The sequence below is a fragment of the Halyomorpha halys genome, unplaced genomic scaffold (genome assembly GCF_000696795.3).
Source record: "Halyomorpha halys isolate HHAL.00 unplaced genomic scaffold, Hhal_1.1 Scaffold406.1, whole genome shotgun sequence".
In the NCBI taxonomy this organism is placed as follows: domain Eukaryota; kingdom Metazoa; phylum Arthropoda; class Insecta; order Hemiptera; family Pentatomidae; genus Halyomorpha; species Halyomorpha halys.
Window position 1 is genome coordinate 284,785 of NW_027114496.1, and position 17,950 is coordinate 302,734.

Consider the following 17,950-nt stretch of genomic DNA (forward strand, 5'->3'; position numbering starts at 1 on the left):
TTTTTTTCGGAAGATTAAATATTGGTTATATTGAAAAATATACTGCCAAGGATTGTATGGATTTATAATACTGATTTCCCTAGTGTATTTCTGTTATTAATAGAGATTCGGATACAAGTAAGCCGGAGCATCCGATCCATGAATCCAGCTAGCCAATTACAAAGCCAATTGTTCGTAAGCCAGCTATCGCCTGCTCGACTGATGGAGTGCCGCAGAGCCGATTACTCTAATCGTCCGGCTTTATCTATACCTAATTATATCCAGCCTACCTGCTCCTACCCTCTGTATCTAATGTATCAGCTTTTATTTTTAATTAGTTAAGCAGCTTTTGACAAAAATATTATTTTGGACTTATCGTTTTTTCTTAAAAAACTGAAAATCAGGTTCAGTTAAATCCGTATTCTATATCAAGTTACGTGATACTAGTTAGATGAAAATTACAATTATACATAGATCACTTGTAAAGAATAAACTATTCAAAATATGAAGGTTTTAATTACGGTGAAATTTTTACGAAAATTAGGATTTTTTAACTTAAAAATAAGTTTTACTAATCGTCTTAAAAGAGAAAGACGTGATAGGAAACAGAACAAGAAGCTTGAATAATAATTCGATATAGTTCTGTGAATGAAAGATGAAGGAAACAGCTGTTAGTTACTGCCAAATAACTTCAACATGAAGTTTCGCCTAAACCACTTCATAATGAACTTTCAATACTTTTTTTTATAATTTATTTTTATTTAACAATGAACTCTCCCTGTTTTATTTTCCTTTATAAAAACGAATCAATACCCGGAATAAGGAACAACATTAACAAGATTGAGGAGCTCACTTTGCATACAGAAGCGGATGGAATAATATGACGTGCCCTGAATACCAAACCCTTCCCCCCTCCTATAATGTACGCACCACCATTTATTGAAACTTACTCCCCTTGAGTGCAGTCTACGGGGTCCACGTTGTTGAATTAATTTTTATATTAGTTAAGTTGTTTTCTTTTGCGGTCAGGATATTGAATTCGATTTTTCATTTTTCGTTAGATTAACTAGAGAGAGCCACTCCTTAATCGGGGACATTGGGAATTTTCAGAAAACTTAGACCTAATTCTTTTTTATAATTTGTTTCATAAGAAACAAATTAATTCCAACATATTCAATTCATTGGAGTATTTTTATTTGTTTATATAAAATTTGCTTGTTGTGAATACTCCTAAACAAATTTGGCCTCTAAACAAACCAAACATTGTTAATTTTTTTATCATTAAATACTACTTTTTTACGGTTAAATATAAATTATTAATAATAACGGAATAACAATAACATAGATTCACTGAAAATCAGTAACAGTATTATAAAATTCCAAAAAAAAAAGTAATATAAATAAATATTCAATTACTAAAACTATAACAAATTAAATAAATATAAAACTAATTTCATATTATAAAAACTATTAAATTATTATGTTATTCTATAATAAGATTATTTTTTATCAACTTACTCAACCAAGTCTCTTTTATTTGAAATATGAGAAATGAAATATTATAACTCCATTATACCATCTACCGTTTGTGGTTTGAATGAATTTCCTGTAAAATTCTTATCCTCAAATTATTATTTATTGGGCATATGAACAATAAATTATGAGGTGTTTCATTCTTTATTCCATTGGAAATTTTACAATATTTTTAGGATTAATTTTTATTAATATCAAGTATCTGTCAGATACCAGCATCTGCAGTAGCAATATGGTGCACATACATTTTGCTGAAATTTTTATATTTCATAAATGATCTAGATTCTTTTTTTAATTTAATATTGGTCCTATTAAAATTCATCTATCTCTATTCACTGCGAATTAATTGATTAATAATAAAGTGATGATTGTAACAATGTGTCAGATCTCTATTTGCTTAAAAGTGGTAAATATTAAAATATAATTTAAGATAAACGTGTGGAATATTTATCAAAAACTAGATTTATTTTTTACTACATAAAACCCTATAAATGATAAAAATCATCAAACTTACAACGTACAATTAAATAATCCAATACTAAATTTATAATTTATACCAAACATATTTTTTTCAGATCGCAAGTAAACGTATTTTTTAAAAAAGAAGGAAAGTAAATTTTTTTTTTTAGCAAGAAGGTAATTTCTACATTGCATGAAATAATCGGAATATATTTAAATTTCTGTAGGAGCTAAATGGTTTAATGCTCAATAGTTAACTAGTTGGAGTATTCTATGACCCTAACCTAATAGAATTTTTCTGTAATAATATTTTAGACAATTTATAGTTACCTAACTGTAATACCATCCCTAAGATATGTGTTATTTATTACTTAGTAGATGTTTCAAGAGTATTAAGGATTACACGATTAGTTCTAATTTTATAGCGATTAAACACTGTATATTTATATATATTACAAGTTCTTAGCAAATAACATCATTTCAAGTTTAGAAATCATAAGTATTATCGAAGAAGGGAAAAATAATTACATGAGGATTATTAGTGGATATTTATAACTACTGTATCTATAACTAAAGCTAATATCTAACAGGTTTATGCCATTTTAATATAATTGTATTTCATAAAAGATAATGGATTACATGTATGCATTTAAAAAGTGTTTAATTTGAAACTTTTCGTTAGGAATAAGAAAAAAATCTGTTGAATAAGTTGAAATAATTCATTATTATCATTTAGGAAGAAATTTAATATTAAGTTGTGTTGATATTTTTATCACAGTTTACTTATTTTAATGTGAGTACGTTATGGATTTATAATAATTAATTTATAATTTTTGTTTTAGATACTGTCCGGTAACACCAACACCTACCTTCCTGTCGTCCAAGACCTGGAGCAACCGTTCGTGGCCAGCCGAGTCCGGTTCATCCCTTACAGTGAGCACCCTAGGACTGTCTGTATGAGGGTAGAGATCTATGGGTGCCCATGGGAGCGTAAGTGTACATTTATAATATGATTTGTTTCTGATAGCTATTAATAAATAAATATAAATTACTCCTCTATGAAAAAAGCAATATTATATCAGCTACAGTAAATATATTATTTAACTTTTTTTTTATTGATAGATATTACAATCTGCCACACAGTTGTGAGCAATAGTGCTGAATGATCTCATACATACTGAAATGAAATAAAATAAATAAATGAATGAAAAAAAAAAACTTAAAATATATACAAACAGAAGAATATATAAAATGAACATAACCAAAATATGTGTATGAAAAATAAATAAATAAAATAACATAATGATAAAATAATACAGTCTCTAGTCACATTTACACTCTAATATACAATATTTACACAATCGACCTGATGATCCCTGAGCCCACTCTATCCCCCACGTGTGAGGGGTAGAGCAGAGCTCAAATGATCCCAGCACATCCCTCAGGCCGCATCACTGGTAGTGAGTCAGTGGAGGCTGAGCAAGTGCGCTACAGGTTATTAAACTAGAAAATAAATATCGATGGCCTGTGTTAGTCGAGTAGTTACATAATTGTTAAAACATAAAATGCAGTTGTTTTATAAAGATAATGTTGCAAATGTAAGCGAGTACATGGTTAAGAAAGAAAACATGCAGTAAAAATAATAAAATTAAATATTAATAGTGATAAATTCGATTAGGATTTATCAATATGATAAATTATTTATCAATTATCAATATTATCAATACGAGGATGAAAATTATTTTGACATGAATATATTCTTTCATATTTCTTCAAGTATTCGTAATGTTAATAGGATATTTATGTATCCATTCATGTTAGTCATATATCATTCATTTCTGATATTTTCCAATTTTCATATTCCATTAATTTTTAGGATTCCAATAAGAATAGTTAAATACAGGCTTACACCGATTTATTTGTTATTATAGTACAAGAGTCCAAGAGGAGAAAAAAATGCAGTTTTTTCACCCCCATTTTTGATAACTCAATGGAAAACTAACTATAATTGCTAGTCAGAATTGTTGAGTCTGTCAAGTATAGGTAGGGGAAATAAAAAATGGCGGCTGTTTCAAGACGTTAAAATAATTAATTTTTTATTCGGAGCTCTTTATCTCTACAACGACCAACAACAATAGAAAATCTAAGAGAGCATCATTTAAAGTAGAGTAAATTTTCTAAAATATAAGCCCTAATAGAACTATTTACGTACAATAGTTCTCGAGATATAGCTTTTTAAAAAGCAACATTTCATTAAAATGTTGTATGGAACGTACTGAAATATCAAATAAATATAGGTAGGGGGAATAAATAATAAATAAATAAATAAATGGCAGCTGTTTCATTCGGAGCTCTATATCTTAAAAAGTAGGAACAACACAAGAAAAACTAAGGAAACGTCATTAAAAGTAAATATACTATATTAAAAGCCTTAACATTTACGTTAGATAGTTTTCGAGATATAACTTTTAAAAAGCAACATTTCATAAAAATGTGGTATGGAACGTACTGAAATATCAGTAGTCAGTTAATTTATTTTGAGAAATCAATATTTAGGAATTATGTGACGTACAGATGTCTATTCGCACTAAAATTAAAGCTAGTATAATGAGCAATAATGTAATTTATGAGGTTTATTTTCGTAGGAGTAGTAGTTATCATGAAATTTGCTAAAATAAATTGATTTATAGTTATTCGGACAAATTTTCATTAGCCAAATTTATATTCATATGTGATTATGATGAAAACTACTACCCCTATGAAGATAAGTGTCATAAACTACTTTATAGTAAGTAAACTTTCGTTATTTTGAGTGTTGGTAGACATATGTGCGTCTTATGGGTCTAGAGATGTATTTTTTCAAAAAACAAACATTTTATACGAAAAACTAGAAATTAACATTTTGTGAGTTTATTTCGTCAAATATCATAAAAACTACTATTCCTACAAAGATAAACATTATTAACTATTTTATAGTAAATTTAACTAGCTTTAATTTGAGTGCAGACAGACATCCAAATACGTCCAATGGTTTCTGAAATAAAGTTTTTCATAAATCAGACTTATTGTCGGACAGCTATAAATCAATTTATTTTAGCAAATAACATGAACACTAATATTCCTTCGAAGGTAAAGGTCATAAACTACTTTATAGGACATTAACTAGCCTTAATTTGAAATAATAATGTTGAAACGTTAAAAATCATGCAATAAAAATTAAGAAATGCTTAAAATCATGAAAAATATAGAACAAACGAAAAAATCCCGGGAATTCATTGTTTTGTCCAACGTAAATTAAGGAGTATCTTCGTTATGGTTAGTATTTCTGTTTTTATTATAGACTAGTAAATAATTTTTTGCTAGAATTGTTCAGAAATAATTATATTTGTTGTTTGGTTCTCTTACTTAAAGAACAATGAAACTCAACTAGGGATTTTGTAAGACATCGTAAATCCTGAAAAATGTTGTTTCGCTATCTATATGCAGAAAAAAAGAAAATATCGTGAACATTTGTTAACGTGTCACCAATTCGCGAATTTTGGGAAATCGTTAATGGATTAAAATTGTTTGAGCTTTTCATGATGAAAAAATATTTAAAATTCCTCAAAAAAATTAAAGTCATCTTATCTAGAATAATTTTTTTTTTCAACCGTCCAATTTGATGTTCGGATTCTGAAACACTGAAGAGTTGATAAAAAGAAACAATTGCATTGAAATCATGAATCGTGAGTCATAGTTATTTATAATATGCAGTGCCATTACTGCCGGTTGTCTTTTCCATAACTGCTCAAGATTTATATTTCAATTATTGATACAGGGAAACGATTTTTATGTTGTTGTTGGACTTTGGACATCACTAAAATTTAATCTTGTAAAAATACAATTTTTGTTAACTGATTTATCTTTTTAAAAGGTCATAAAATCTTATTAAATCTATAATTTATATGATTTTTTTTTTTACAAGAAGCAATCATCGTTATTACCTTTGAGCCATTGTTACCAAACAACATTACCCGGTTCGATTGCAGTTGGGAGGGGGGAAGTGAGTTAATATAAATTAATGTTGCAAGTGTTTGACATGGCCCTTTGACATGCCCTTTTGAGGAATCCGCATTTTGCAGAGAACCCACCATACTTTAGAAGTCTTTCCATTTTAAGCTCACTGTCCAAAAGGAATTTAGGATTTGATGGCATATGTTCCTGGAAGAAGTCTCGTGACGAAGAGGAAACTAATCACATTAGAGTCTTTGATCTGGCTCTGTCTGTTCGTAATAAATTATCTTTATCAGCAGCCTAAAGCTACTAATGGATTTTACTAATTTATAACAACCCTTAAAGGAGAAGTTTCAATGTCTTTATTCTGTGTTAAGGGCAATGAGATATTTTAGTCTTCGATAGAAGTTTACAAATTAAATATGAATTCATTTCTTTTATTTAAACTAATTTAGAAAATGATAATTTTATTGAATAAGACAATAGATTTATCTTCTTGAATCTTGAATTTCATTGAATATATTTTTAAACCTCAAAAATAGAGAAAAAAACCTTATTAACAAAAGTTGTGCTGTCCCACTGTATTTTGTTGCTAAATACATACCATATTTATACCTAGTTAGATTTTTTCGTCTAATTCATATACATATATGGTTCCTAAGCATAATAGAATAAATTTATCGTTTTTATTTTTTTATCTTTTTCTTTCTATATTTTCCTCCTTATCCCAATGTTAAGAGTTACGTAAATTTTAAACACACAAACATATAATTTTACATACATATTGAAAACTGGTAGAAGTATAATAAATTGCATAATACATGCTGGTTTCACATTCAAATTACATTATATATTTTATTATTTATTACTTATATATATAAATTAGTTTTTAAAATTCATTTATTACGTTTTTATATACATTTATTAATTTATTTCAGACGCGTTTTAAATATTGCTCGATTAAGGTATCTTAAAGTTTCCTCTTGCTGTTTTAAGCTAATATTTCAAAAGTGATTAGGACCGTCGCAACCCTGGGGTCTTAGCGGGGCGGGTCCGGTGAAGGATTGCCTTTTTATTGTGTTTCATCTCCTCTTCTGAGATTGTGACATGTCGTACATCGACCAACCTACTCGCTATAATGGTCTGTTCGGAAAGTCAGATAAGTAAGGCTACCATGGAGGGTGGGAGTGGAGGGTTCGATGCTGTTTTTCAATTTCATTCGCTTTTTAAATATTAATTAAATTTAAAGGATACAGTTATATCCTGTTGAGGTTTTTTTTTTCAAATTATTATTTTATTTAATTTTTTTATTATTTGTATTTTTATTTTATGTTTGTTAAATGGGGGAATAACAGAAAAGATAGGGTTAAGAAGAAAATTATAATTAGTTATATAGATAAATAATTGGGAATATTTATTTACATTTAATGCGATCATATTAGTTGCTTATCTTTATGCTACATTCATCGCATTATAACATAAGATAAATTTGTATTATAAGGTACAAATTACACTCTGAACAAATATATAATTTCGAAAAATAAACTAGATTAGGCTGTATTTACTGAAATTGATAATGTAAAAAATTCATATGCCTCCTGAAAATTATATAACAATTTTTATTAGGAATACATTTTTTCAAATAGTAGCTAAGCATGCATGATGTGTTTAGCTACCCACAGAGGAAATACTGTGGAGGTTCTTTGTAGATCTTAACTTTTGTCTAATGTTCATTTTTTAAGAATACATTTTTGGGAAGTCTCTGTGTGCTTTGTCTGAACATATCAGCCAACTTTCAAGCATGCTTTACTCTCTGCAACTGCTTGAGCATTTCCTCTAAAAATGACTTTAAACGTATAAGCATGCTTGAGCGGTGCAGCCACCTCGGTGTTTCCTCAAAACCATGGTTTAGCGTGTTTCATCATAAGATTCAGTTACCTTACGTTCTACTGTTACTGTTGAACTCTAGTTTGAGATCGAAACCTATCCATCAAGGTCTGGAAATAGGTCGGTAAAAACAAGGTGATAAAAACTAATAATAGTAGTTTGTATGAAACGTAATTTATTGTAGTTCAAACAGTAGTTTCAAGCTGAAAAAATAATAACTCTTTAGTACCTAGTGATCAAAGGGTAAAGGACGAAGACAGATTGAAGAGCAGTTTGGTCAACTCTAATTTAATGGCTTCTTGCCTAAAGTGCCCTACGGTCAAAGGAGCCTTATAAAGCTAGTCCATAACGACCCATTACTCCCACGGTGGGTACCTGGACCTTCCTTAATTGAAGGCTCTAGGTTCAGCATATATCACAGTCTATTGTAGCCTTCATATCGGAAAGTGTAGCATCGACTCAATTGACAATGAACGCTCGATCATGAAAGTTTTTTTTTTTTAAGATTCCCTTAAGGTGTTTTGAATGAATGAAATTCATAAGGAAAATTCAAAATTTTGTTCTTAAGAAGATTTTGAAAGAAAAAGGTTATGATAATATAATTACTTCGTACGTTACTAATTAATAATTGTTGTTTTTCAACTATTATTTCGCTTATCTGCTTACTTACCTAGGTACAAGTTGTTTTTAATTAGTCTATTATTTTTCAACTTTTTTTTTTACTTTCATAATATAACTTGACCAATAATATTATAGATATTAAAAGAATCAAAAATATTCCTGAACTGCACAACCCTTCATTAATGTTGAACTTATCTGTACTGAACAGATCTGCTATCCAGGACTATCTGGACAAAGGGCTGACTTGAAATTCTTATACAAGACTAAAAAGACAGGAAACTGTTCGTCGATTTCACTTTCAACACTTAATTAAAAACGGTCTAAGCTCCCAATTAATTTTTTAAAAACTCATTTATATGACGATAATAAGGTTTAATTGGATTTACGGAGTTGAGCGGTATTCACTCTTACAACCTAAAATCCTTTGTAAAAGTTTCTTACTATGTCATAAATAAAATCATCCATAATGATCTAAATGTTCCTTATGTAGGAAATTTGTCCCAAACCAAAGATCACAATCACTCCTCACCCACTCAAACCCTCGATTCTTCGACCTTGCTTCATTCTTATACTATTCAATTTCTGTTAACCTCCCAAGAGTCTGGATTGAAGAGGAACTCATAACCCTCTAATGTAGAAATATTACGTCATTATAATTTATTGTATTTTTTTAGTTTCAGTTTATGTTGTTAGAAATTTCAATAAATAATTTTGAAGCCAAATATATTTCGGTGCGGTAGAGCAAATTGGCCTGAATCAAATAAATGGTTAAACGTTTCTCCTTTCTCAATAAATAAAATGACATAACATATTTATTGAATAAAATAGAACTAAGCTATATTTCATTTTAGGGAAATTTTCTCCAATCATATGGCATTTCCTTATCTTAAAATAATGAAACCGTCAACAAACAAATATAAGTTTCATATAAACGCAAGAGATCTCACACAAATATATATTTTAATCGTAAACACAATACTAATAATTTATTTTCATCTTCCGCATAAGAGTTCACAATAAGAGATTAATTCATATAAAATACTGTAAGCTGCTAAAATAAAACATAAAATTAGTAAAACTGGTTTACATATAATCGATAAACAACATGGTAACTAGTTTAGAGATAATCCATTAATAACAAATAAAAAAAGTAACTAATCTCAATTAGCTAAATTATTAATTATATAATTATACATTAAATAAGGATATTTAAAAATAAAATAAGATACAAAATTTTGAATTAAAAGACAACGCTATAGCTAGAGAACGTAGAAATAAATAATCCTAAATTATGTTAAAATCTTAGAAATCAATTTTTTCAAAATTTTAATTTTTTTAAGGAATCATCTCTGACCTCTCATATAATAGTAAAAAATAAACAAATAATATTTCCCCTTTTATGTGACAAATGGTTTCCTTAAAAAATAAACAAAGATTAAACAATTATTTGATCAATTTTTTTTTCGCAATGTTCTATCTCCAAATTGAATAACAAAATTGTTTATTTCTTGTAGCTATAACTATAACACCTCCAAAGATCCGATGTTAAAGCATTTTATCTGTTATTCGTTAGATATATAGATATGTATTAATGTTAACCAAAATGTAAATATTAAAAATGTTTACCGGGATGCATTTAAATTGTCTAACCTATTTTGAGTTTATGCTGTCCTAAAACTTTAGTTAATAGTTAAAGAGAGTACGGTTGCTCCAATTAAATTCTTAATTAACGAATTCTCCAAAGAAAACATCCTTCGGGAGCTCAGGTATCCAATTAAATACCATTCCCGTACATGTCGGAACCTTATACGAACAGCCTTGATAAAAAACAAAAAAAAAAAACCAAAAAAAAAACAAAAAAAAAGAACAAAAGAAAACAAATCATCCGCAAAAGAAATTTTTTCAGAGTTTATATATTTATTGTAACCGACTGCCAATCCATTGGAAAACTCGAAAGGAAAAAAAAATAAAAGAGATAAAGGAGAAACTGAAATACAAGTTGAAGGGCGGAGTGAAATAGGACTCGGGTGGGAAGGGGCGCTTAAATAAGGCTCCCCACCCCTGGCACTTTTTTGCTTTTTATCGGAAAATCCTATTGGGTAGTTTTTTAAGGGCTTCTCAAGAAGCAGAATATCAAGTTCCAGCTAAATCCGTTAATATTTGCTATGTAGTGCTATAATACTTTCGCAAAAGTCTTGGCCATTTTATGCGATTTTTGGATATCTCACAATTTATAATGCGACGCTCATAATTCATATATGAATAAATAAGTAAATAATAGATAATATACTTAGGTACAAATGGCGTATTATAAATTTTAACAATTGTATTAAAAACTCATTTGATCAATATAGAAGAAACAGTTAGAATCCGAATTTCAGGAATTCGGTAAAATTAAAATAATTTCACTCGTACGTATTCCCAATCTTCCCTATATTTATTTAATTATTTTTTTCACGGAATTTACTTTTAATTTCCTTCTTCGCTTTTTTTAGTTATAGTATTTATTTATTTTGTAGCTACGAGCAAGCGATTCCCTTAGCTATATACACCAATAAGTTTATTTATATTAAGAAATAAAATTATATTGTAGCAGTAAAAGTGAGTGACAATAAGAGAACTGATAAATAAGAACTTATAACAGTATCCTGCAGCAGCCTGGACTACAGTCTTCGGGTTGAGGTTGGGTTTCCCAAGTTGTAGATCACTGCTCCTTAAACTGTTGGTAACTGGGAGAGGAACTTTATGAACCTTTTTTTGATGTAGTCCTCTATTGTCTCTATTTGTATTTCCCGATGCAATTGGCTGTATAAGTACGTTACTTCCATGAGTATAATCAAGTACGTATTTATGAAGGTATTATTTAGAGCACCTTTCGTAATATAATTTGATAGATTGCAGATTTCCATTGGGTAGATTCTATTAAAAAATGAAGTAAATAATTAGTAGAAGAGACAAATCGATGTGCAGTATCAATATAATATTCGGCTGCAAAGAGAATGTGGAAGATAGGGAGGGAGCTCTTTGATGCGACAGCAGCAGTGCCTGATCCATTTGCATCGTATTTCGCCCGCAGTTCGGAGCTCTCTATTAGCCGGAATAAATGTAAACATTAGCCACTAAATGCTTTTATCTCACCCCTTCCTCCCTACAGATCCCATATTAATCCCGCCCCTTTACCGGGTCCATCTATGGAAACTCGTAAACTATTTGTTTCTAAATGAGTGTTTTGCGAATCTCAAAATGGAAACTGTTTCAGCTTTCAGCTCTGCCAGGTTTTCGTTTCTGCCCACTAATGGAGTGAGCGTCATTATGAACTCTACGAAGAAAAAAGAATTAGTGTTTCAATTTTTAAAATCAATAGGTTAACCGACAAAAATATAACATCGAATGGGAAAAAAAATAAGCAAATCAAAAAATATATATAATTAAAAAAATGTAAGCAAAATTAAATATGGTATAAATGGAATTTATGACCAATGATGTTTTGCGCCACTAAACAAAAACATACAAAATAAGTGTCATATGATACCAAATTTTCAGCACCAGCAAAGAAAAGGTAGGTTAGCTATAGGAAACAAGTGCAAAATTGAAAATTTGAGCTGGTGAAGTTCAAAACTGGGTTAAGTTCAGGTGGAATTACCTATTCCAAAATTATTTCGCGGAACCCCTGTTGGGAACCACTGGAGTAGACTGAAAACTGAAATGATAAATTGCAACTAACCACTACTAAGTGAAAATTAAATAATAGTTTTACAACTATTTGAGTTTTTCTTTGACCACAGAACGTCTTCCTTTAGTTATTACAAACGGTCAATCATCGATCTTTCAACTAGTATTTTGATTTTTGATGTATCTACCACCTAAATTTTTTTTTTAAATCATGAGAGATAGTTGACTCTTGGATGACTTATATGAGAAGATGATAGGGAGGTGCGGTCAAAATATAACACAAATAAGTTGAAGTAACTTATTTAATCGTACCCACGTTTCGACCAGAATTTCTAGCCTTCATCAGGGCTGTTAGATTAGATATACCGCTTGGCGGTAAGATTTCAAGGTAATAACCCTGATGAAGCTAGAAATTCTGGTCGAAACGTGGGTACGATTAAATAAGTTACTTCAACTTATTTGAGTTATATTTTGACCGCACCTCCCAATCATCTTCTTATATAAGTCATCCAAGAGTCAACTATCTCTCAATATTTAAAAAAAAAAAATTAGCTGGTAGATACATTAAAGATCAAAATACTAGTTGAAAGATCGATGATTGACCGTTTGTAATAACTAAAGGAAGACGTTCTGTGGTCAAAGAAAAACTCAAATAGTAGTAAAACTACTTGTTAATTAATTATTTATTATAATCAACAGTTTCACGACTATTTGAGTTTTTCTTTGACCACACCCGGACCGTATAGTACAAGAGCCGGGAAGAAAAAAAGGCAGTTATCTCATCCCAATTTTTTTTTATTACTTCAATTAAAACTAGGTATAATTACTAGTCAAAACTGATGAGTCTACCAAGTATAGGTAGGGGGAATAAGAGATGGCGGCTGTTTCAAAACCTTTAAAAAACATTAATTTTTCATTCGGAGCTCTTTATATTAAAAACTACCAACAACACAAGAAGATCTAAAAGAACATTATTTAAGGAAGAGTAAATTTGCTGAAATATTAGCTCTAAAAGAGCTATTTACGTCCAATAGCTCGCGAGATGTAGCTTTTTAAAAAGCAAAATTTCTTAAAAATATTACTTAAAGATTAGTGGTTAATTAATTTATTTTGAGAAATCTATATCTCAGGAACTATGTGACGTACAGATGTATATTAGCACTAAAATTAAAGCTAGTTTAATGAGCAATAATGTAAGGCGGGAAGAAAAAAAGGCAGTTATCTCACCCCAATTTTTGATTACTTTATTTTAATTGATGAGTCAGCCAAGTAGGACACAAACTAAAGCTAGTTCAATGGAATATATAGACGTTAATGACCTTTACCTTCGTACGAATAGTAGTGTTCATAATATTTGGTAAAATAAATTGATTTATAGTTGTTAGGACAATAAGTTTGATTTATGAAAACCTTCATTTCAGAAAGCATTGGACGTACAGATGTCTGCCAGCGCTCAAATTAAAGCTAATTAAATTTACTACAAAATAGTTAATAATGTTTATCTTTGTAGGAGTAGTAGTTTTTATGATGTTTGACGAAATATACTCACAAAATGTTAATTTTTAGTTGTTCATATTAAATGTTTGATTTTTGAAAAAATATATCTCTAGACCCATAAGACGCACACATGTCTGCCAACACTTAAAATAAAGGAAATTTAACTTACTATAAAGTAGTTTATTACACTTATCTTCGTAGGGGTAGTAGTTTTTATGACATTCACATATGAATATAAATTGGGCAAATGAAAATTTGTCCGAAGAACTATAAATCAATTTATTTTAGCAACAATCATGAAAAATACTATTCCTACGAAGGTAAAGGTAATAAACTACTTTATGTTACATTAAACTAGCTTTAATTAGATTGCTAATAGACGTCTGTACGTCATATAGCTCCTGAGATATAGATTTCTCAAAATAAATTAACTAACTACTGATATTTTAGTAAATTTTTATGAAATATTGCATTTAAAAAGCTAGAACTATTGGACGTAAATAGCTCTATTAGGGCTAATATTTCAGCAAATTTACTCTTCTTTAAATAATGTTCTTTTAGGTTTTCTAATGTTGTTGGTAGTTTTTAAGATATAGAGCTCCGAAAGAAAAATTAATGTTTTTTTTATCGCTTTGAAACATCCGCCATTTTATATTCTCCCTACCTATATTTCAAGATAAAAAAAAAATTAAATTAACCACCTTAGGATATCTCTTATCAAATACCTCCCCTACATTCTTCTAATAATGTAGGTAATAATACGTATATAAATTAATTAGTTAAATATCATTAATTAAACTATTAATACTGGTATAATAACTCTTAGAATTAATTAATTAGTTTTCTGATTACTTTTCCCTGTGCTGAATAACACTTTAAAAGAAATGATTAAACAACCATCCTCAAATTTAAATAAATAGTGTGATCAATCACATCTTTTCTAGAAATACGGAGCAGAGTTTGTGTCCGATAGTTGATTGTTTCTTCCCCACAGTACCCCACAAGATTGCCTAACCACCATGAATTTATTCATGGAAAGATGATATTGTAGCCGGGAGAATATTCTATGATATAATTCCTTTCAACGAGTCCCCATCCAGTCCAATTAATGACAAACGCTAAAGGGACTAGTGCGCTTTGTGGAACTAATCCGCCCTGCTGGTGACAAACTATTGCTGTCATCTTTCAGTGGCTTCGGAATCGGCTTTAACAATCTGCCTGGTGTCTTTGATCTTTGCTGCTGTTTAACAAACCTTTGAAGCTGACAAAGGGTTTTTCCAACTAATAATTAAATCATTATAAATTTCAATATGACATGTTTACATTAACTATAGTCACTTAAAACGCAAAAGGTAACTATGTACGATTTAAGTTCTATGGTTTGACCTGTAGCATCAATGATTTTGTAGCATCAATATTTTATACAAGAGTGATGATTTATAGGATTTTAAGAAAACTTTAACAACTATAAAACTATAACTATAACAACTTTCAATCATAACACCTATAATTATCGTATTTATCTCCCCAGGGAATTTCTTACTCTATATTAGCTTGTAGCTCAATTTTTTCTTTGTCTTTCGTATTGGCAAAAATTGTGGATTATATTGCCATGTTTTTGTATGTAATTGCGTAATCGTTTTTGTTCTTGTTATTGATTAGAATTTTGCTATTGGTTTCTTGGGGTTTTGGTTTTATCAAGGTTAGTGTTTGTTTTTAGTAATAATTTATATAATAATTATAATTTATATAATTCTTATAATTATATTTTAGTAATAATTTTTCCAATTACTAAAACAAACACTAACATTGACATAAACTTTTTTTTTTTTTATTCATACTTTTTGTTTATTAATAGATATTATAATCTGCCACACAGTTATGGGCAATAGGTAATAGTAATGAATGATCATATGCTTACTAAAATAAAATAAGAATAAAAATAAATGAAAAAAAAAAAGCACTTAAAAATAAATCAAATCTCTGACATAAACTAAACCCCAAGAAACCAATACATTAATGGTATTTATCTACTATTAAATACTCGATAGTGAATATAACCTTGAACCTTTTGATTGACTAGATTACTTTTGTTAAGTAAGAGATATTGATATAGACTACCATAAAAATGATAATTAATAAAATTAATGAAATACATTCTATTCTTAACCGGCAGGCTATAGTTATAGAAATGATATAGGAATATATGCTTGAATAACAAATAATGAACATTGTATGTCTTTTTATGTTACTGGTCCAGTAATCATTTATTTTTCCTTTTTCGACAATTTTATCTAATTGAAAAATGATGAAGAACATAAAAAAATATTTTATAGGATACTTTTAGAATTATTATTTATCATTTCCTTTCCACGAAACCAGACTGTTCAAATAAACTAACTTTTTGCCGCTATAAAAATACAAAGATTAAGATTCTAGAGCAGAGCCTTAAATTTTTAAAATTACAATTTAGTACTATTCTACAACGAAGCATTATTAATAGGAAGACTTTGTACTCCTCATGAATACATATATTTTTTTTAAATTTTTGTCCATTTTTTCCAGTCTGATTTTCTCTTATTAATCCTATAAGATTTTTTTTCTATAGGGATATTTTATTATAAGCTATAAAAAGTAATAAAATTCTGGTTAATTAAAGAAATCAATTTTCCAACACATCTTAAGATAACTGCAAGATTATGTAATAGATTCGTGTTTCTAGTTGTAATTAAAATGTATACGTCCTGAAACAGGATCGTATTGAAAGAAACAGATACACCAACATCTCACTAACTTCAATTTTTAGTTTATTTTATACCTAGTAAGTTATTTTTTATTTCAGTAACTACTCATTTATCCCAAGGAGGCTGTGGGTGGCTTGATCCTATCACGAAGACGTAAAAAAAAAAGAAAGATTATTTTTATATAATTTTAATGTTCTTTAGTATCATTATTCTATTTCATTTATCATTTTTTTAAATTTTTATTGATTCTGAACCAACTATTGCCAAGCGCACTAAAGATATACAACAATTATAATGAAAATGTTGAATTTTTGAACACAAGACATTTGTTAAGTGGAAATATTATGTATTGGCCATTGATAAATCGAATGTTAAATTATTTCCACAGCCCTATTAGAATATTCAGAAACATTTTTCTATAATATAATAATATCTCTACTTTTTCAAGAAACATTATTTGTTAAAAAAAACTTTTAATAAATCGTCGTGTCCTTAAAATAAAGAAAACAACATAACATGTACCTCTAATATTGAACTACATCCTTCCATAATTGTCAAAAACAATGTTTATCCTGTGGAAGGAGTTTATGAATAGTTGTAACTATGTTGATAGTTATGATATTGTTCACTTTCTGGTATAGTGAGAAAAATAGGCCGAGTAATTTTCTAATATGAGGCACCAGATTTAATTTAAAAATCTACTTCTAGAAAAAGGGGCGAGAGTGTACCCCAGTCTCTTAAATTTTTCCCTGACCCATACAAAGCTGAAGTGTAATCTACCCATTTGTATTGGATTTATCAGAATGTGTTGTTTATCAGTTAAATAGAGAAATAAAAAAGAAAAAAATTCCTTAAAACTAGCACAGCTCATTTTGCGGTACCTGATATCTAAATAAGTTGCAGTGTTTTTTGTAATTAGTTTTTCATTTTTCGAAAGTAGAAACTATTTGGTGTCATTTATCAAATTTATTGCGATGTGATGAAAGTTCTTTGCTAAAATAATAATAAGATATATATTAAACATTACATAATGATCGCAAAACGTATATTATTTTTTAAATTTTTATTTGTCGTATATTAAAAAAAAAAAAAAAAAAAATTGTCACCGCTAAAAGTAAAGTACTGTCTTCTTCCACAGAGAGCCTGATCAGCTACACGACGTCCAGAGGTGATTCCGGGCTTGAAGACGACTCCTACGACGGGACCCTGGAAGGAGGCCTCATGAAGGGAGGTCTTGGCCAATTGGTTGATGGTCTTTATGGACCCAATGACTTCATACTCGAGACGAGAGATAATCCAGATTCAAGAGATGGCCAAGGAATGAGGAGTAAGTAGTAACTTCTTTAAAATATTGCAAAACATATATAAACCTAATATATAATTATTAAATTTAATAATAGCAATTGTGAATTTAAAATATATAACTTTGTATAAAGAAACAATATAAAAGATATAGAGGAGCTCATAATCAGATTCTGGACTGAAGCTAAGTAAAGAAATTAATTGGATGATATTTCAAAATTAGCATTTTAATTGGGCTAAAATTTTAATAACGGAGAGGATAA

General features: G+C 29.0%; 1 protein-coding gene across 1 annotated transcript in view; it reads left to right on the forward strand.

Annotated features, from left to right (window-relative positions):
* LOC106682327 (discoidin domain-containing receptor 2) overlaps positions 1-17,950 on the forward strand; it is a gene marked incomplete at its 5' end in the record, with an annotated part of 358,564 nt that overhangs the window by 232,701 nt on the left and 107,913 nt on the right. Inside the window, 2 exon segments of the mRNA XM_067051700.1 lie at positions 2,814-2,961; positions 17,524-17,712. Of these exon segments, the coding sequence (XP_066907801.1) occupies positions 2,814-2,961; positions 17,524-17,712 (337 nt within the window).